This window comes from Akebia trifoliata, chromosome 7 (assembly GCF_017979445.1).
Source record: "Akebia trifoliata isolate Shusen 1 chromosome 7, ASM1797944v1, whole genome shotgun sequence".
Taxonomy (NCBI): Eukaryota; Viridiplantae; Streptophyta; class Magnoliopsida; order Ranunculales; family Lardizabalaceae; genus Akebia; species Akebia trifoliata.
The window spans coordinates 24,484,531-24,506,097 of NC_141381.1; the positions used below are offsets into that span (position 1 = coordinate 24,484,531).

Below are 21,567 nucleotides of genomic sequence, written 5' to 3' on the forward strand. Positions count from 1 at the left end.
TTTCCTTGGGCGTGTATACCAAAAAACAATTATAGCACCAGTTAAAATGAGTATTTTTATACGAGTTGAGGGTTCTTCTAAAAGGGTTGAGAGAAAAATGAAAATGAAAATGAAAAAGATTGAGGTAAGTAAGAAAAGACCTGAAAATGTGTGCCTTGTCATAAAACATAACTCTAAATAGAGTTGAATGGAGAAAAAAAAAACAGATTCAAGTTGCCAACCCAATTGGGATAATGAATAAATGGTGATGAGTCGGGCTGATTTACAGTAAGGAACAACCTCTCGAAAATCAGCCCATTCAGACATTTCTACCCATGAAAGGTGGGTTATAAACTAAAAATCTAGACCGTCTATTTAATTTTTAGGTCTGCATTCACCCAAATCAGAAACACTCATTTCCATGTAGACATAGCCATTTCAAAATCCATGGCAAATACCCCTTGAATATGGGGATATAATCAATAGATTATATATCGACTCCCTATTTTAACTCCCTCTTATGTAGTTCACATGGAGATCATACTATCTGAATGAAGGTAGAAAGTTTAGGACAGGGATATTTTAAAAAAGAGGAAATGTTGCTCATAACAATATCCTCTCATATGAAGACCTACATCAAGGTAGCCTGATGGTCAGCTAAATGTCGCTTCCTCAACACCCGTCCTTCATGGTGGTATTACCAATTAGTATGACATGGCACAGTCTTCGGAGCCACTGATTCCATAAGCATTTGGCAATCTCTTGACGATCAATGAATCTACATACCACCAATCAATTTGACAGACAGTTCCTATGCTGAAAACACTTGGTTCCAGGCACTAATAACAAATAACTAGAATCACAATAAGACATTGGAATGACGTGCACTAAGGGGGGTGACAAACATTCGGAGGTCAGTGGACCATGTGGAGATATTTGGCATGAGCAACACGTGGGAAAGATATTAGAGATCAACACAAAAGGTTTCCTCTTTCAATATGTATTATGCAGAGAAGTTGGGACAGAATACCACACCAAGCACACACAGCAATGCATCCCCCAAAATTGATTGTTTATTACTTTGTTTCTACAATTCAATTGGTTCGGGAATCAAGAGCATGTTCAAAGAGATCGTTGAAGGAAAGGTGGGGTTACATTCCTATGTATGCAATGAATAAGGATAGTTATTTCTGGAAAATGCCAATTCATTGAATCTATGATATGGACAATACAAATTCACTGTAAAAAATCATGATTGAGAACATTTGACACTTAAGCTTAGTCTGAACCTTCATAACATACTTTCTGTTTACAAGAAGACTTAATGGTTCAAGACTAATACAGTTCCTGGAACCTAGAGACCTCTCTAGCAACTGATTTCCTTGTACTGCACATAAGCTAGTATAATCTACATTTTCATAGAAACATGAACTAAAGAGATGAATTTACATTACCAAAATTGAAGGTGCCACCTTGCAGAGTTGGTTAAAGTTGGTGAGTGTTGATAACGCGAACTGGGTTCAAAATGATCCCATAGCAAAACTCCAGCGTTTTTGTTATTGTAAAGTTATATAATATTTGTAGTTCTCTCAAAATGACTGTCAACCGCATCCTTGATTTCACCAGCATCCCTTCGCTGCATGAAGAATGAACAAAATGTAAGTCTTTCGAACTCAATTAATGAATACGAACTCAAAAATGCAGCATGAATAACAGCAACAAGAGAAGGAACTAATTCGAAACTACATCAAAGTGAGCAATGCATGCACTGACAAGCATGATTAGTAACACAGCCTCTCATAAGAAGTGGGGCTAAGAAAAACAGGCATCTAGAGAGGAGTGGTGCAATTATAATTTTAAGATAAAAAGGAGAAACCTAATGCCAAATGAAGAAGAAAATAAAGAATGCTTAAACATTAAATTGAGAGAAAAGTTCATAGATTATCCTCTTCGCTCATCACCACCTTCTATTTGCATTAATCTTCAGTAACTTCTTCACCTCACCTTTCTTCTTTTGCTATTCACAAGCAAGACTAAAAAAAATATCTTTTAACCAGGAAAAAAAAAACAAGAAAGGAAAAAACCCATATCACCACTTTACTTCACAAGCTCTGAAACCACCTAACATACATTACCAAAATGGCAATCAGGATTTCCAAATTATAGAACAGCAAGAAATAAGTTGAGAAAGAGAGAGGCCTATAGAATCTAGACTCTGAACTAGTCCATCATCTCTTCTTCCCCTCCTCAAATTGATCCGATAAACTATTTGAATTAGCTTTGATTCTTATATACTTCTACTCCATGCAATTATGCATAGAGCTAAGTCCAGTATCTTATTATTTTTCAATTAAACCTCAAAGTTCTATATTTTATTTAAGCCTGCAGTATCTATTCAAGAATCTGATTTCTGAATATCACACCAGCATTTCCCAACATGGTTTCGGCCCCTACAGAATATATCAAAGCCCTAGAGCGGTGACCATGTCGCACATTGTCTGGCAGCTACATCACCCATAATCTAGTGGCCACACCACTTTCCATCTGGCATTTGGAAAGCACTATCTATACAACATGTATGTCGTGACATACATAAATCATCAAAGTAGGATAGCAATAACATTTCTACACCAACTTCCATGTTTAACAAACAACAGATTATTAGAAAAAGATACAGAAGATTCACAACAGATGACATAGAAAGGATAGACATCTACAAGCATGGAGAATATGTACGAATTCATGTTTCATTAAACTATAAAGCAGATTATTAGATCTGTCAGAGATATTTTCACAGGGATCACATGAGTTAACACAGTTTGAAAATATGAAGCTTACCATTCGTTTGCTAATGTAAGGTTGTATCTTGATTGGAGTCTCAGAGATATTGTCAACCTTGGGCAATTTTTGTTTCTCCATCTCAAACTCTTTCCTAGATTCCTTTCGACTGCCTGACTGCCAAACTCTACCAAAATTAGGGAGCCAGTTTGCATCACAATTAGTGACAACCTCTCCTCTCTTCTCCATCTCCAGCTCCATCTTTCTCTTTTCTGCCCAAGCAGCTCCCACCCGTTTTGGGTTCAATTTCTGAGACTTCCCTGACTTATTTGAGGAAGGAACAATGCCATTCACATGTAATCCTGTGCTCACTTGAAAATTTAGTTGATTTTCACCATTCATTTCAAACCAGGGTGGAGGAGCTCCAGAATGTACATTTGCTTTAGGTTCTTCAAGAAACAAAGGTGAAATGTGAGTGAAACTCTGCAACACTAAACATGATCAAACAAACGTGAGATTAACCTGATTGATGACAATGAAAGTGCAAATAAATACAATCGCATCACAGTATTTCAGAACCATGCTACCCAGACACCCGGAAATGAGTACATACAACATACTGTGTCCAAAAGTTCTTCATGTAACTGCCCTTTCATGATGTGATCATGAGAGGTATCTAAATACATAGATTCAGGTGAGAATAAAAGTAACAATAAACTGAAGTGCAAGAGCAGAAGAATACCCTGATTACTGCTCTCTCCATTACTCAATCTTCCAACCTGATATACATGGCAAGCCCAAGAGTGTTACATATTGCAAGTAGATGTAAAATCTATGCATAAATAAACAAACAAACAAAAACCCTTGGCCAAACCTTCAATGTAATTAAACCTTGAACAAAACAACATATCATGCAGGTATACAATAACTGGTAGTATAACTGCAAGCGAAAGCAAGTACTAATAAAGAGTACAAATACATCCTAGAGGGAGCACTGCAAATAAAGAGTATAAGCACAGCCTAGAGGGAGAACTTTTTTAAATAGAGAGCACTCATTATAACATTCTAGGAATTAAGGGAGAAAACAAAATAGAAAAGTGAGGCTTAATGTGAATCTCAAGAAAATCCTGCACGTTGCTCGTGCTCTAGGTAACAATTTAAGGAAATTAAGACAACTGCAGAAGCCATCTATCAGACATTGCAAGAGGAGATGTTGGGAATGCTCTAACAGAATACTTCAAAGAAGCACCAGAACTTAACTCTTTATCATGGTCACCACACAATACTATTAAAGCACATCACTAGGAGAAAATTAATCCAAGCATGCACAGGCAATGCAGTGATACTATATCAACTCACCTGAACCTCTACATGCAAGTATTTTTATCTTATTTTATTTTTTCATAGGTAAAGGGGTTAGTGGTTAGCAAGATGAAGGTGGATTCAAGGAGATTTGAACCTTTACATGCAAGTATTTTAACACAGCAACAGTTTAATCTGAGAACAAATAGGGTAAATATTTGGCCTAATTGGTAGCATGAGTCCCCCCCATAGATTTCTGATTGTAGTTGTAACACCCCATTTTTGCACTCACTTAATCTATCAACTCAGCACCTGACACCCTGTTGCGGAAAATTCCCAATGATGAGAGATCAATCAATAATCAAAGAAAACATAAAGAAAACATAGAGATCGATGCAAAAGAACCACCTTTTTTTATGTCTATTCTTCTCTTTGAGGGAATAGGTTGCAACAACCATTGTTTCTCCCCTCTAGGTAGAATTTTCTCATCTTCTATACTGTTTAGGCCATTAATTTAACGATGTAGACAAGTGATGGTATAGTAAAGACCTAGTTTTGATGAGTGGGATTGTAGCCTAACACCTTCCAATCTCATAATATGATCATTGAATCTGTATATGAATTATAGACCATACCCTTTTCCATGGTTAAGACGATTTTCGATTCCTAGACCGTACAATCCGCGAACGTAGAATGTGATATTGATAGTGGCACCACCTAGTTTTATGCATTCTATGAATCAAAAGTCATTCAACTCAACGATGGAATAGGGCATGGTCTACAATTCAAATTCAGATTCGAAGATCAAGCTATGAGATTAGAACGTATTAGGCACCAATCTCACCTGGCAAAAGTCAGTAATCAAGATGTTACCTAAACTGGAAAAATAGTGTTGGTTGAAATTGATTCCCTCAACGAAAAGAACATACACAAAAAAACAAGATTCCTCATAGTGATATCTAAGTTTTCTTCAATTTTTTATCGATGCTTAAGCTTTAAGGATGAATAATTTCTAACATTTCAACTCTTCACCTTTAATCACTCTGTATTCACTCATCATTCTACTTCTATTACTATCATTTTGACTATTTATGTGGATGATATCATTATTACAGGGAGTGACTCAGTTGGCATTGTGCAATTGAAGGCTCACTTGTTTTCACACTAAGGACTTAGGCCTTCTTCGATACTTTCTTGGAATTGAGGTCACTCGCTCCAAGGAAGGATTTACTCTCTTTCAACGGAAGTATGTATTAGATTTACTATCTGAAACGAGGACTTTGGGTCCTTGTCCAATTGACACACCTATGGATTATTCTGTCAAGCTTGATGCCAAACATAGGACAATTTTTTAGGGCATCGGAAGATACAAGCGGTTGGTTGGTAAGTGTATCTATCTCACGGTCACTCACCCAGGCATTGCCTATGTTGATAGACAAAGCGAGTGCAAAAAAGAAGTGTCTACAGCAGTAATAAGACATTAAATTTTAAAGAGCATCACATAAAAAATAAAAAAAACATAAATTTTTGCTAGATGAGATTGGTTCTCTTGCTCAGTTTGTAAAATTAACCAAGGTATTCATCAGGATCACAAACGAATGGAAGATACGTCAAAGTCAGCACCATAGAAAGTCAGGCCCCATTCAGTTACGATAAACCATTCGACAAGATCAAATAGCATGAAAGTAGTAGAAGCAAAAAATGATACAAACTGCAAACCATAATATAAATATCAACTAACGTGTATCAAATATATTGAAATTCCAAATGACTCCCCAGTTCCCTCCAAGGTGTCAATGTTTGCCTGGACAGCTTCATTAGACAAAATTCTTACTATTAACCATCCAAGCAGCAGCAGTTGGTGAATCCAGATCATGTGCGAAAGTGCAGCGGAAAATTCCAACCATCATTTAATTCATCTCCATTTGCCAACCAGGTTTGGGCCCTCCTTTTCTCATTTTGGAGTTGGATCCAAAACAAAAAATTCACTGTCTTTCTTCGAGGATTTTATTAGAGAAGAAATTGACCACATCCAAAATAAACTTTGCATTGCATGATTGGAGGAATTTAACAAAAGAATTCTCAAGTCAATGGAAGAATCAATGATTTTATAGAAAAGATAAACTTGACATTACCAAACATTTTTACAGGTGCAAAACATTGCCAAGTTTTGAGCATCAAATGCTCCGACCTAACCCAGTGGATTAACTAGGCAAACTCTTAAGTGAAAAATTATTAATATTTCGGTTAACACTTAAACCAACAATATAATCAATTAATCACAAAGGTGACACTCACTTTAATGAATCATAAGATGATAGGAAAACAGTAACACTATCGTAACAAGTATGAAAACTAGATAACAGAGGAAAATGTTCAAATCACAATCTAAGTTCAAATCAAGTGAACAAGCTTCATGAAGGAAGTCACATAAACATAAGCAATCTTACCCCTCCAACACTAGGAGACCATCCTACTAAGCTTTTTCTACTGTTTCCAATCAGAGTGCGTTGGTTGTCCTTGTAAGCTGAGTCATGGATAGAAACAAAGAAATATATATCACTAAAGTAATATACATAATGTAACTGTACAAAGAAATCCCAACTAAAATATCAACTAAAAAAATGATTTTTTTTAATTCATCAAAAAAGATATAACCATAATTACGAAAGACATCTGGTTCATGCGCACCATTCAAATCCTTTGTAGTGCTTTCCGTGACATGAATGCACTGTAGATCCATATTACTGTGCGAACACACCGGCAAAGAAGCAACTTCAAGTAGAAGAGGACCAACATTTGCAACTTCAGTGGCTTCTGGAAAAGATACCTGATGCTTCTCATTCGTAAAAGTTTGTAAAGGCACAAAACCATTTGAAAGACATGATGTAAAAGAATGGATTGCATTTTTTTCAAAGTTATCCATATTATCAGAGCTAAGTTCATTGTGGATATCTTTCGAAGGTCCCAAGAGAGGTCCATAAGATCCTTTGCTCGATGGCATAGTTGCACTCTTCAGCGATCTGCACCTTTTATCCCACTGCATTAAAAACAAATGACCATAGCTCAATATTTTGAAAAACTTACAGCTATTTTGAAAAATGATTGTTGCAACAGAGATAAGACATGCATACTTCCATTGCTGGATTCAAATCCAATCAATTTTTAGGGATAGGCAGTTGGATGAAGTTAGCCCTATGGTATTACATGCACAGACTTCACTGATTTACCACTTACATCATCATCCAAATAATGGCATCGGCAACAACAATCCTATTTCACCACTCTACTCAATTTGAATCATTTCTTCAGTGAAAGCATATATTTTGTCAATAGCTCCATCCAGATCATTTCCAGCCTTCTTCCGACTCTTTTATAGCATTTGAGCTGCATCAAAACGCTCCTTGTCACTGGTGGTGGCATTGGTCTTCATGTTAACTAAACCGTCACAATCGATTTGCTTTTATTCTCTCTCTTGCTAGAGTGATTAATATATTCCTTCTAATATACTCATTTCTGAATTTGTATGTTGGGTTCAAATTTATGAAGGATGAGTTGGATTCATGTATACCACTCTAGATGTACAAAGCATGAAAAAAAAAAAAAAAGATTGCATTTTGATGTGAAAAAATAGGTAATTCTTCCCTAATAGCCAGAGGGCCATATCAGTACCAATCTAGAAGATATTAGGGTACCTAGTGGATCAAAAAAACCAGTGTTACATTGGCACTTGGACACTCATGAATGTGGCACGACACTTCTATGCCATGTACGAAAAGACATAAAATGATTTCATCCAAGTATGTCTCAATTTAACAAGATAAAAGTGACCTGGAATAATTGTGGGCTGTACCAGAACCTACTATTAATGTAAATGTTTCAGCCCTTAAAAACTATTTACATGATAAAGGATAATTTAAATTAGCTGACACACATAGTTTTACTTTTCATTTTTTCGATGAGTAAATTTTCAAATCTACTCCCTACGACTTCCTTGCAGTTTTTTGTTTCATTGAAGCATGCTTATCATATAATACAATTTGCATATCTTATTCCTTTTTACTTATTCCATTGTGCCTTTCTTCATTTTTAAGGGAGTAATAGGTATTCATCGATCTCTAGAATATTTTTTGGAATGTATACATACATTTTTATTTTTTTTTGTACAGCCCTATTGTCGTATTTGAATTTTTAGCTATTGACACGCCGAACACTTGTCAACACCTTGGCACCCATGCCACGTATCTACATAACACTGTTGAAAATGGTTCAAAATTAAAATCACATAAGAACACCATATGAACATGGAACACATTTCCAGGATAAAAAAAACTAGGGCATGTTTGGTTCTAAGCAACCAGACTGCAAACTGGAGTGAGAGTGGGAATGAGGGAGCACCAATGAAAGGGTCCAGAGTGTGCACGATAGAGCACGATTTCCTCCCTCTACTATCTCTATTGCACAATAGAACACCGCTCACCTTAAATATGTGGTAAATATCACCTTGAGGAATAAGTCCTCTTCTATATCTAGTTTGCTCTTTGTATGTATCCAATTAATCAAAATCACAAACCCAATCTTCAAGATAATTGTATATCATCGTGAATAACCACCGATATCTTACCTACACAGCATTGTTATCACAATTGACTATAAATAAAATACATCAATACCTCGAAAAATGTGTTTGATTTCCTAAATAACTCCAAAAATTTATATGGTACCCGGATGGCATTGTTCCTTGTGTGACTTGTTTTTCCCTCATGTTGACTTATCTCATCTCTAGATATCTATCTAAACCACTCACCTAAAAAGTTGTGTGCCACTTTTTTCATCTTCAACCATTCAGAGATCTCAACCACCTGTTTCTTTCTTTTTACACTATTCAACTAACAGTCATACCATGCCTCTCTGGTTTTTCTGAACATAATCAAAACTATTAAGTTGAACAATTCACATTAGCAGCACCAAGACTTCCTGGGTAAAACTACAACAATCACACCAAAACTCTTAGACCTCATCTATGCATGTTAGCCACAGAAACTCCACTCTAGTATATGTTAATCGAAAATTTCCCAACTTCAACAGAATTTTTGCATGTTGACTTTCATTTGATTCAGTTTAAGTAGGATCACCACTTTGCTGATTTGTGCAAGATGTTGGGGAATATATTTCAATTGCTAGGCAATTTTTGTCATGGTTGGATCATTTTGATCATCTCACCTGATCAATTTATTCAAATCAGCTTCCATCTTGGCTCAACTAATACCAAATTGATATGATCCAAAGAAAAACAAAAGAAGATTGTGGGTGATCAATCTTCCAAGGCCAAACCCTGCATTCATTCATAAAAATTTAGCTATTTCATCCATATTTATACTTTTAGACTATAAAACACTAAGCCAACCAATCCAATTTCCTTAAAGATTAGATTCAAACAAACAATTAAACCTATAATATAATCACCAACTAAGTTAAATTTGTAGCTAAATTATGCCACCAATTGAGGTTCCCTAGAATAAATCAAAAGAGATAAATACCTTGGCCAGATCAGTCTCAGAAACCCTAAAAGAATCGACCCGATTCATCCCTCCACCGTACTTCCACAAGAAATCCTTCAAATTTTTCAAATGCTCTGAGCTCGCTAGGTGATTAATAGCGTTACTGCTGGAAAAAAAAATAAAAAAAAAAAAAATTTCAAAACACGCAACTGAAAGAAAGACAAATGAAACCCCTAGAGAAATTAAACCTTACCAGGTGAATGAACTATCAAACTCTTCAATGTCGGAATCACAAAAAACGCACCACAATCGATTACGAGAAGCGTGTTCGGGGAGAAGAAGAGTAGGGTTTTTGAGGAAGAATCGAACGTCAGAAAGCTTTTTGAGGAAACGAGAGAGGAAGGAAGAGAGTGATTTGGTGTGGTTTGGTAAGTAGTTATGGCGTCGTCCTTGGTTGTGATTGAGTTTACAGACCTTGCAGAACACGAACGCCAACTCGTTCTTCTTCTCCTTGTTGTTTCGATTGCGGTTTAGGTTTAGGTTTAGCTTCAGCTTCTTCTCCTCTTCCATGGTCGTGTTGAAAGTGAAGCAAGGACTGCGAAGCTCGCTCGCGCCTTTGATGACATGATCCGTTGGGGGTTGAACCCGAGTTCGATGCGAACTCCTCGTACGATACTCTTACCTACGGCTGTCAACGGATATAAATTGAATCGAATACGGGGGTATCCGAATTCGAAATCCGACAGATATGATAACTAACGATTGAATTCGAATCGGATTAATTTCTCGGATTTCCAATAATATTCGATTTGTTAAAAAAAAAACCTTGAAAAATCTTCGTCTTTAATCTGTACCAGAAGCTATGAGTGCACATGGTTTGGATTGCTTCAATTTTGACAAAATTAGAATTAAACTAAACATAATCGGTTCTACAAATTTAGAACTGAACCAATCCAATTACTCTATAAAATCGAACCAATCCAAATCAACTTTGGTTTGGATCGGTTCTCGATTCTCAATTCTCGTATTTATTATTCTCAATAGTAAAATTAAAATAGTTAAAACTTAAAACTAAGTAAAATAAATAGTAAACAAAACATCACGCATAACACATAACATGCATAAACAAAACATCAACATATTATTTCAACATAAACAAAACATCACGCATAACATATTAAAAATAAAAATCATTTAACACTTACTTTTAAGGGATGATTGAAGATTAAAGACATTCTTAAAATCAAATATTGTTTGTTATTTATTTAAAAGTCGAAATCAAATGTTGTTTATTACTTTGTAATTAAAAGCAAGGGGGCACATTTTTTTTTTTGAGTTTTTGTTAGAAAAAAACAGAGGAGATGAAGTTGAAAACCTTGATGAATTACCTCTAGCACACTAACACAGTTGAGAGAGAGAACATAAGAATGGAACTAAGAAAGGATTTTATATATATAAATGGGACATATATAGGGAGGGGTTCGACGGACGTTATGGAAAACGTCTAAGAAAACCATGTTTCTCATACTTTGGATGGAGAGAAACGGACGGGGGAGATGGGGAGAAACATCACTTCAATGAAAGAAATAAAATTTCTTTATTTTTTTAAAAACTCCCTTGACTTTTCCCTTGTTTCTCTTTGGTTTTTTTTTTAACAAAACCTCTGCACTCTGTTTCATTGAAACTCAGAAATCATACAAACCCATCTCTCCTCTCTATTGCTTAGAAATTGCCCCAAAAGTCTTGAAACTCTTTACAACCCGAGGGCTTCATTGAAGTCCCCCGCTGCCTATTGCCCTTCCACTCTTCATAGTAGGGAAAGCCGTGGCCTTGAGGTCCGCAGGCATTTTAGCACCCGCGTTCTGAAGGTTCTGAACCTCAACCAGGACCTTCTCCTCCTCTTCTTGAGTGTTATCTATCTCAATCAATGGCATTCCTGAGAGTGTCTCAATCACATATTGATTAAACAAGGACTCCTAAATTCGATCAAAGTAGGCACTTACATGAAAGGATGATGCCAGGACCTTAACAAGAAGAGCCTTCACAAGCCATATCAATATACCCAACAAGAGACATCAAAATCTTGGTAACATAAGGAAGGATCTTGTTATTGTTCTCTCGTTCAACTTTCTTGTCGAACAAAAAATGCCAAGCAATCAAAACCAGACCCAACCATAAACAATTCTGAACTGCTTTCCTAACACCATAAACGAAATATAAAACCCATTTTCGAATAAGGAAATTACGTTCTATAAAGAAGACTACAATTCGAATTCCCCAACTAGAGACCAACCTCCCACAGATCAAAACAAGAACTAAGAGCTCCCATTTCCATAGAGGGAGGTCCCATAGCTTCTTCTTGGCAAAGTAAGCTATCGAAAGACTGCAAACGAAAGCTGCCACAATTAAAATGAGATTCAACCATTGAACGATTGTTAACAAACTGAAATTTCATTTCTTGAATTTTGGTGGGATGTCCTCTACCGCGAAAGGATCCTCTTCGTCTTCATCTTTTATTCTACCCAACATACCAGATTTCAATTGCCCTGATTTCGTTGTTTTTCCTGATTTCTTATATTGTTCGTCTAGTGGAGGGTCCATTAACCTCGATTTCAGGTTCTTGGTCTTCAAGAAGCTTGATCTACTCTGAAACGAAGCATTTGAACTGCATCTCAAGACCTCTCCTTTATCACCTCCTTTATCATCACCACTGTGATTCTCCTCATCTGATGATATTTTGCACCGTCTTCGAATGGATTCAGTAGTAATCTCACCATGATTCTGGGAAGATTCTCGAAACGAAACCTTGACCTCTCTAGGTGAAACTTGCTGATTGTTTGGGCTCTCTGAGGAGAGATGGGTTTGTATGATTTCTGTCGAGTTTCATTGAAACAGAGGGGAGAGGTTTTGTTATAAAAAAAAAAAAACAAATAGAAACGAGGGAAAAGTCGAGGGAGTTTTTTCAAAAATAAAGAAATTTTGTTTCTTTCATTGAAGTGACGTTTATCCCCATCTCTCTCGCCCGTTTCTCTCGATCCAACGTACGAGAAACGTAGTTTTCTTAGACGTTTTTCAAAACGTCCGTCGAACCCCTCCCCCATATATATATATATGGGTCCCGTTCAGCAACAAACATTTTGACAAACATTGTGGCAAAACATTTTTCAAAACATGGGTTCCAAGTTTTGGAATGGCTGATTTTTGGTGAGGATGATCTCTACGGTGAGGAGATCATCCTCACCAAAAATCAGCCCATTCCAAAACTTCTAGCCTTGTAAACCATTTTTTATGGGGTTAGAACTTTTGGAATGGGATGATTTTTGGTGATGATGATCTCCTCACCGTAGAGATCATCCTCACCAAAAATCAGCCCATTCGAAAACCTCTAACCCATGTTTTGAAAAATGTTTTGCCAAAATGTTTATTGTTGAACGGGACCCTATATATATATAGGGTCGGGTTCCGTAGACTCACATTACGACCCACATTGCGACACACCGTTTTGTCTTATATGGGAAAAAATGTTTGGAATGGGCTGATTTTTGGTGAGGATGATCTTTATGGTGAGGAGATCATCCTTGCCAAAAATTAGCTCATTATGAAACTTCTAGCCCCATGTTTACAAGTTGAAAATTTTTAGACCGTCCAATTTTTGTAAATCAATTTTGATGGGGTTAGAAGTTTTGGAATGGGATGATTTTTTGTCAGGATGATCCCCTCATCACAGAGATCATCCTCACAAAAAATCAGCCCATTCCAAACATTTTTGCCCATTTAAGTAATAGGGGTCGTAATAACGCCATATATATATATATTGGTTCAGTTCTATTATACTCCTAATCCGAAACCGAAACAAATCAATCGGATTTTTTTTTTACAATTCACACCTGAACCAAACCATGCTCAATTTGAACCAATCTGATCCAAAAGGCTCAGATTGGTTTGGTTTTTGGATTTACCCAATCCAATGTGCACCCCTAGCAGAAGCCCTTCAATTTTTGTTGTCAAAATTAATTTTTTTTCTTTTATTTTATTTCAAAACCCTTTGAGCTGATTTAACTAGCTTGATAGTGAAAATGGAGAATTTTGGAGAGAAAAATCAAAGATTTTGGATTGAGGTTGAAGATATCAGATTATGGTGAGAAAGGCTTTGAAAAAGCAAAATAAAGGATTTTGGAGAAAAAAATCAAGGGTTTTTGTCTTGGGGAGGTATTTAGGGAAAAACATCAAGGGTTTTTGGGTTGAGGACGAAGATGATGGATTTTGATGAGAAAATCAAGGGTTTTTGACTAAAAGTTGAAATGAAAGAGAGATGACCTAACTAGATTCGTTGGAGAGGATGACTGGCCGGAGTTGGTCGCTTGTCGCAGATGGCTTCCATTCCTTGTTTGGAAGCCTTGAAAATATGGAATAGAGAAAAATGTAATATCTAGAGTTTTAACTCGTATCTCGAGGAATCTAATAGTGAACTTTTGGAAAAATTTTAAAAGAAAAACTTAGAGTAAAATACTTGAATTTTGTTATGTTCACTTTCAAGAAAAATTGACTTCGCCATTAGATTCAAAATTGTCGAAAAAACATACATTAGCCTATAAGCACACTCGAATTCAAGTTCAAATGAAAAAGTTATAAAATCTTCGAATTTCATGTTGAGTAGGACCTAAAAAAGTGAAATTTTGTTAGAGCGAGAATCAGAAAATTTTGACATCACCATTAGGTCTGCAATGAAAAATTATTCGAAGTAGAATACTCATTTGTCATTTTCCGAGTCCAAATAATCAAGTTACCGACGAAAATAAAAACAAAGAAAAAAATATATAAAAATACCCCTTTAACCTTTATAAAAAGAACTAAGTCCCTATTTTATTTCATTTTCTTCTCTTCAACTCACAAAGAACCAGCCTACTTCCCCACCCAAGGTTCAAGACATTCTCATCGATATCCATCGCAATCAAATCCGTGTTGGTCGTCGACGAAAAAGAAAAAATCGTCAACATCGACGAGCTCCACATTTTCACCCTATTTAATCTTCACTTTATTTTCTTTCTCTTGATCTCTCACCACAAATAACAATTGGGTTCGATATTACCCACTTGGAGTCTCATCCATTTAAAGGAAGAGTCATTCATCGTCGTAGGAGGAGGAATAACACCTTCACCGAGGGTTTTTGTAATGACTTGAAATCTTAATATATATCTTGAGGAAAGAATTTTAAGTTTTTACGTTGATTTAAAAGTATGAATCTTTAATTTTTAATATTTTAGAAAAATTAACTTTATCAGTAGATTTAGAAGGATCGAGAAATATACTTTAGCCTGTAAACACAATTTAATCAGAAGTCGATCGAAAAAATTACTAAATCCTTGAGTTTTGTATCAAGTAATTACCAAATTAGTAAATGACACTTTAGAGATATAATTTGAGGAATCCAATCATACTATTAGATTCGTGTCGAAAAATCACCCGAAATAAAGTATAAAAATATCTAAATTGGCATTCAGAAAAAAAAAAACTCCTGAAATGACGCGTATGTCCTAACTTAAGTTATAACTATTAGTCCCTAATTAAAAAAATCTGATTTTTCTTATTCTCCTCTCCAAATAAAACTAAACACATTTTTCCTTGAGATTTGCAATCTAGATCTACATCAAACGAGAACGATCCGAGCTTTATCGCAAGAAGGAAAGTTGTTCATTTTGTCGAGGGTTACGTGTGAACGTTAAAAACATATATTTTCATTAGAGGAAAATTTTTAGGCCGGGTGACCATAGTTGCATGGTAGGAAACTGGATATTTATTCCTAACATTGTATTGTTAATTTCTCTTTTATTTTCAAATAAAAATAATATATATATATATATAACTATTTTGTGCGTTGTTAAAGAGTCTGTGAATGTCTAAAGGGATAGTGCGCCATATCATCCGGAGTGGTATACTATTTTAGAATGTACGGTAGGGACCACCAAGCTCATACGTGATATGGGACGCATATAAGAGTGGAGTCACAACTGGAATCCGGGCTTATTCCTCTTTATCTTTATCAGTGAACTTGTAATGTAAAGGTGATCATATACGAATGATTTGTATATTTTGGAATCACATGAACGCCTGATAGGCATAGACAAAGATGATTAGTCAGTGATAATTAATAATCTATAGTAGTCAAACGTTCTGACACATCGAAAAAAGACCCATTGCTTACGGTCACGTTAGACGGTCAGTCTGAGCCAGATAAATGATCCCGCAAGTATGATAAACAGCGATCACCCACAAAATTAAGAACTAATACTTTATTATAAAACATCATGTCCCGACTGGAAGCGATCCAGTCGTAAATCCCAATTCAAATTCCACTACTCTACGATTGTGTATTATGTATCTGTTGCCTTATTTTGATATATAAAATGAAATGCATATTTAATATTTTCATTTGGGTTAATTATATTGTATAAAAATAAAATGTTATTGTGAGTACTGTTGATTGATGTAATGTGAGGTTTAAAATGTTTAGTTTCTCAGCCCTAGCTATATGTACCAATTAATAGTAGTTTCTTTTGTAAAACTTTACATATTTTAAAATGATTCTGTATGTTTATTCGTCTATATTAGGAGAGGTTATTGACAGAAATTGTTTGCTTCCCTACTAGGTAACCATTGTTACTCACCCTTTCCTTCTCTATTTTTTTAGTTTTAAGTTCGAACCTTGGCGAGGCAGGTGTAGAACATGAGTGAGGACTATCTGGTAGGTCAGATAGACGATCAAAGTTCGTTACCTGGTGAGTACTGGGGCTATGTCCCCTAGTGGTATCAGTTCATCTAGAAGTATTATGGATTCTATATTGAGTGTTAAGACTTTTGTTAGAATAAGAAATTTTTGTATAATCTTGTATTTTATTTATCCTTTCATACTCTGATTTATTGTACATTATTAGATGTATATAGGCTTCCGTTTGCATTATATTTTGCATGTATATATGCAGGATAATGTATGTCATTTATCAGGTACTGATTGAACATCTTGGAATGCTAACATAAACAGAGGAGACCATGGTGAAATTTCGAGGCGTCACCTAGTACCTCGAGATCTGACAAGGGGTTTTGTGTTAGTGATTGGTGGGGCGTCACAAAAAATAATCAAAAACATCCTAAAGTTTTCCCTAAGTCCCACTTTCAGGATTTTCTCAAATTTTCATTATTTATTTTTCCTTAAGATACGAATCGAAAACTTGGGATTTTACAAGAAATGTGAGAGGGATGTAGGTAGGGATATGAGAGTGATAAGGGCTGAGAGATGTGGATAGAGGTGAGTGCAACAGCTACGTGAGAGAGAGACGCAAATAGAAGACATGTGGTAGAATGTGAGGGTGAGTGGAGAAGAAGAAGAGCCTGCCTATCTATTGGTGAAAGACCTTTTATAGAAAAAAAAACTTATATTTTTTATTAACACGTTGCTTATTTTCTTTATTTAAAGAATAAGGGTGGTTATCCCACGCTACTCATATCTATGATGGTTTTTGCTTAATTTTCATTTGATTGGTCTATTGAGTCTCAAATTTAATTCGATTGATCTTTTGGTTCAATTGATCAATATTATTTTAATTTGATTTTTGAATTTTAATTTGATTTTGCATTTTAATTGATTGAGTAATTTTTAATTTAAATTTAATTTTGATTTTACATTTTAATTGATTGAGTACTTTTTAATTTAAACTTAATTTTGAGTTTGCATTTTAATTCGATTTCTTGCTTAAATTTTAACTTTATTTTTTATTTGAATTTTAATTTGAGTTTAATTTTTAATTTGAAATTTGAATGGATAGATTAATTTGAAACTTGAAATTTAAGTTGATTTTAAATTTTAATTGGTTGGGTAAATTTTAATTTTAGTTTGATATTGATCTTATTTTATTTAATTTGTATTGTGTTTTCCTGATAATCAAAGTCTCTATGTCAAAGTTGGACATTGAGTGGCATTTTAGTCATTTTTGTGATTTTTCCTAAATTTCTTTATTTTCGTTAATTTGGGTCCCGTTAGACTCGAAATCATATTTTAAATGCAATAGAGGTATTTTCGAGATTTTTTGGAAGTCCAAAATTTATTAGGGGTGTTTTTGTCATTTTTGTGATTTTTGTAGTTTTTTACGAATTTTGACATGAGATTTCTTTCAGTCTCAATGTGATTATTTCTAAGTCTCGAGGCCATATTTTCCTAACGTAGCGAGGTATCTAAATTATCAAACTGTATAGCGAACCTAAGAGTACATGCTTGTTAAATCAGGTGTAAAGTGTAGTGATCCTAAGTGTGCATAAATTTCTATGTCAAGTCATAACAAGTAGGGATATAGAAGGACTAGAAATGAAAAGATTAGGGACAATACTCACAAGCCTTCGAGTTCTTTGTGTTTATCATTAGGAATTCACCACAACCGAGTGACGAATTATTGAATTAGGTAAATGCAAAAAGGGGGTGTGAACACCACTGTACAGAGTTCATTCACTCCCAAATTATGAAAAAATTGGGGTTCCAATGATGCCAATAGGGCCAAGGAAACCAACAAGATAGGTTTAGAGATCGCAAGCTCTAGTTTATTAATTACCTACTTCATGAAAACCTATGAAGGCTAAATCATCGACATGTTACATGTGTGGTTAGGTTGGACATATCAGAAGAGATTGCCCTCCATCACAGCCGCAGATAAGGATTATTCCTAGACCTCAGGGTAAGGTATATCATTTGATTCAAGAGGAGATACATGTTTCTGACAAAATTTTAGAAGGTACGATTTCTATTTATAATGATAAAATTTGAGTTTTATTCAATACTAATTCCTCGAGATCATACATTTTTACTAAGATGCTTGTTACTAGAACTAGAATTTTGATATGCACTGAGTAATAAAATTAACCACATGGTTGGGAGACCATCAGGTATCCCAGAAACTATATCAAAACTGTGTAATTAGAGTTGAAGACCAAGAAGAGATTCTTGATCTCATGATACTAGATTCGTGGTGATTTTGACGTTATCTTCAGGATGGATTGGTTAGTATAGAACTATACCCATGTCAACTGCTTTGCGAGGTCCATTAGTATTAGGAAACCAAGATATTCGAGGTTTAAGGTTTAGGGATCCAGATACAGAAGAGATGGTTCTTTGTACAAATAGTTGGGAAATTTGAGAATATTAGAGATAAAGACTCCAGTAGATCTAGTATAACTAAGTAGAGAATTTGAGAATGTATTTCTAGAATAATTATCAGATTTATCGTTGTGTCGTGAGGTAGAATTTTCTCTTGATTTAGTACCAGGCACGGGGCCTATTTGTATTACACCCTACTGAATAGCCTTGGTAGAAACCCAAGAGTTGAAAGTACATATTAATAAGCTTACAGGCTTGGAGTTTATTTGATCGAGTTTTTCATCCTAGGGAGCATCGGTTCGATTCGTCAAATAGAAATATGGGTCGTCTCGATTGTGCATTGATTACTAGAAGCTGAATCAAGTGACCATCAAGAATAAGTACATTTCCATGCATTGATGATTTATTTGACTAACTACAAGGTGCCTAGTATTTTTCTAAGATAAATTTTCGATTTGGGTACCACCAGTTGAGAATCTGGCAGGCAAATATTCCAAAGACTGCATTTCGGACCAAGTTAGGATACTTCGAGTATCTAGTGATGCTTTTCGATCTGATGAAAACATTGACAACATTTATGGATCTTATGCATTGGAAATTTTTGGAAGTACCTCAAAAAAATGTCATCTTTGGCATCTATGGATGATATCCTGATCTATTCTAAGTTGAGGGAGGATCACGAGAGACACCTTAGAATCACACTACAAATTTTACGATAACATATGTTATATGTCAAGTTCAGCAAGTTTAACTTCTAGTTTCGTAAGGTTAAATTCTTAAGAAACGTAGTATCTAGTAAAGGGATGATAGTAAACCCTTCCAAAGTTGAAGTCATACTGTCATAAAAACAACCAAAGACAGTGACAAATATCAAAAAATTTCTTGAGACGGCAGGCTATTATAGAAAATTTATTAAGGTATTCTCCACGCTTTCAACACTGTTGATAAGACTAACTCAGAAAAATATTAGGTTTGAGTGGAACAATAATTGTGAGATTGCATTGCAAGATTTGAAAAAAGGATTGACTACCACTCCAATTCTAATATCTTCGATTCCGGATAAGGGTTGACGATCTTTATTGAGGCATCCTAGATTGGTTTGGGATCTATATTGATGTAGAATTGAATACAATTTATGGGATGTGATTAAAGAAGATATGTAGGTTTGTTTATATAGAATAGAATGAAAAATATATATATCTTTAATTAGAGGTGATTAGTAAAAAGTTGGGATGCAAAATATGAGTATCAACCATAAAAACTATTTGAAGAATTATATACGATATTGAAATTTTGATGAAGAAATTTTTATTAAGGGAGAAGAATGTAAAACCCTGAATTTTTTATTTGTATCTCAAGAAAAAATAAATAGTAGAATTTCAAGAAAATTCTAAAAAAAATTTATTTGTATCTCGTGTTTTTTATGATTTTTTTAGTTATTTTTAATGAAATCTAACTTCACCATTAGATTCAAAATGGTCGAAAAACATACTTTAACCTATAAGTAGTTCAAATGTGGTTCAAACGAAAATGTTGCAAAATCCTCGATTTTTGAGTTGGACTAGGCTAAAAAAATAAATTTTTACTAGAAAAATAATTTTTAAAATTAGATCGCATTATTGGGTTTGCAATTTTTTTAATATAAAATAAAGTATTTACTCGTCATTTTTGAAGCTTGTAAAGTCGAATTATCGTAAAAAAATGAAAACAATTTCAATTTTCAGGTCCAATCATACTGAAAAAGTTAATTTTCGATAGAGAGAGAATTTTTAGATTTCAATCGTGCCATTAGATCAGTAATGAAAAAGTATAGAAAATGGAGTATTCACTTGTTAGTTTTGGAGCTCAAATAGTCAACTTATCATTAAACGAAATAACATTGAAAATACCGATTTCGTCCCGCCAGCTTGTATAAAGATTTTTAAATAAAATTCACTATTCACTGTCTCCTTAACCGATCAAAACCAGTAGTCATATGTTTATTTTTAAAATGTTGAACGACTTGTCACTGTTGATACATCGTAAAAGGGAAGTCATTGACGCCCGACGAAGAAGGAAAAACGTTCGCAGCTTCAAACTCTATAAACTCTTACCATTTTCTTTTCTTTTTTCCCTTCTCTTTCTCCATGTTTCATAAAAAAAAGTCAAAAATATAACGGGGGTTTCCCTTCAACCTCAAATTTCATCTACTTTTATATCAATCATCATCCGCCGTAGAAGGGAAAAAGGATAGCGTCGTTGAGGTCTTTGAAATCATCAGGTCCGATTTAAAAATCATCAATTTTCATGTCAAATCTATCATGATTTCCATGTCGTTCACCTCAATTTTTGTTTACGTTCTTCAATTCTACTGCATAGAGATTGGTAGGGACTTATAATTCTTACTAGTAATCATAGATTGTGAAAATGGCATTTAAGAATTTAACGAAAATGTGATGTGTTTTAAAAACATTGAATTCTTTTCATTATTTCAAATTCATGCCAAGACCTTCATGTTTAATGTGCTTAATTGTGTTTTATAACAAATTATACGTAAGTGGGACATTTAAACAAATTATTTCTGTCAATTTGGTCATGTGCACTGCTCGGACCTCATTTTGATCTAATTTTTATAATTTTTCAATTTAAATAACATAAATAAATTTTAAGGTTTAAAAAAACTGATTTAATATTCAATGAACGTTTTAACACATCGAAAAAATAGTTATTGCTTACGGTTACGTCAAACGATCAGCCTAAGCTGGATAAATGATCCCGCAAGTGTGGTAAACAACGACCAACAACAACATCAATAACTAATTCTTTATTATAGAACATCATATTCCGATTAGGAGAGATCCAGGCGTAAATCCTAACTTTCTAATTTCA

General features: G+C 34.7%; 1 protein-coding gene and 1 pseudogene across 4 annotated transcripts; both read right to left on the reverse strand.

Annotated features, from left to right (window-relative positions):
• Positions 1 to 1,201: 1,201 nt before the first annotated feature.
• Positions 1,202 to 10,234, reverse strand: LOC147398492 (coiled coil protein). Of its 4 annotated transcripts, none has more exons than XM_086447710.1 (7): positions 9,814 to 10,234; positions 9,600 to 9,723; positions 6,751 to 7,099; positions 6,510 to 6,586; positions 3,500 to 3,536; positions 2,818 to 3,248; positions 1,202 to 1,615 (listed from the first exon to the last, which is right to left on the reverse strand). In XM_086447710.1, the coding sequence occupies exons 1-7, from the start codon at positions 10,128 to 10,130 to the stop codon at positions 1,547 to 1,549; spliced, it is 1,404 nt and encodes a 467-aa protein (XP_086303836.1). In that variant the 5' UTR covers positions 10,131 to 10,234; the 3' UTR covers positions 1,202 to 1,546. The 4 variants fall into 4 exon arrangements, with proteins under 4 accessions (XP_086303836.1, XP_086303837.1, XP_086303835.1 ...); XM_086447711.1 differs by having other exon boundaries at positions 2,818 to 3,206; positions 9,600 to 9,726; positions 9,814 to 10,233; XM_086447709.1 differs by having other exon boundaries at positions 9,600 to 9,726; positions 9,814 to 10,233.
• Positions 10,235 to 11,038: 804 nt separating this feature from the next.
• Positions 11,039 to 12,440, reverse strand: LOC147398493 (mechanosensitive ion channel protein 8 pseudogene; annotated as a pseudogene).
• Between the last annotated feature and the right edge of the window lie 9,127 nt (positions 12,441 to 21,567).

Coding starts and splice junctions, on each gene's coding strand:
- LOC147398492 (XM_086447709.1), bottom strand. CDS start 10,130: ATGGAAGAGGAGAAGAAGCTGAAGCTAAACCTAAACCTAAACCGCAAT. Junction 9,727..9,813: donor TTTGATAGTTCATTCACCTG/GTAAGGTTTAAT, acceptor TTTTTTTTCCAG/CAGTAACGCTATTAATCACC. Junction 1,616..2,817: donor CTTACATTAGCAAACGAATG/GTAAGCTTCATA, acceptor TTCTTCATGCAG/CGAAGGGATGCTGGTGAAAT.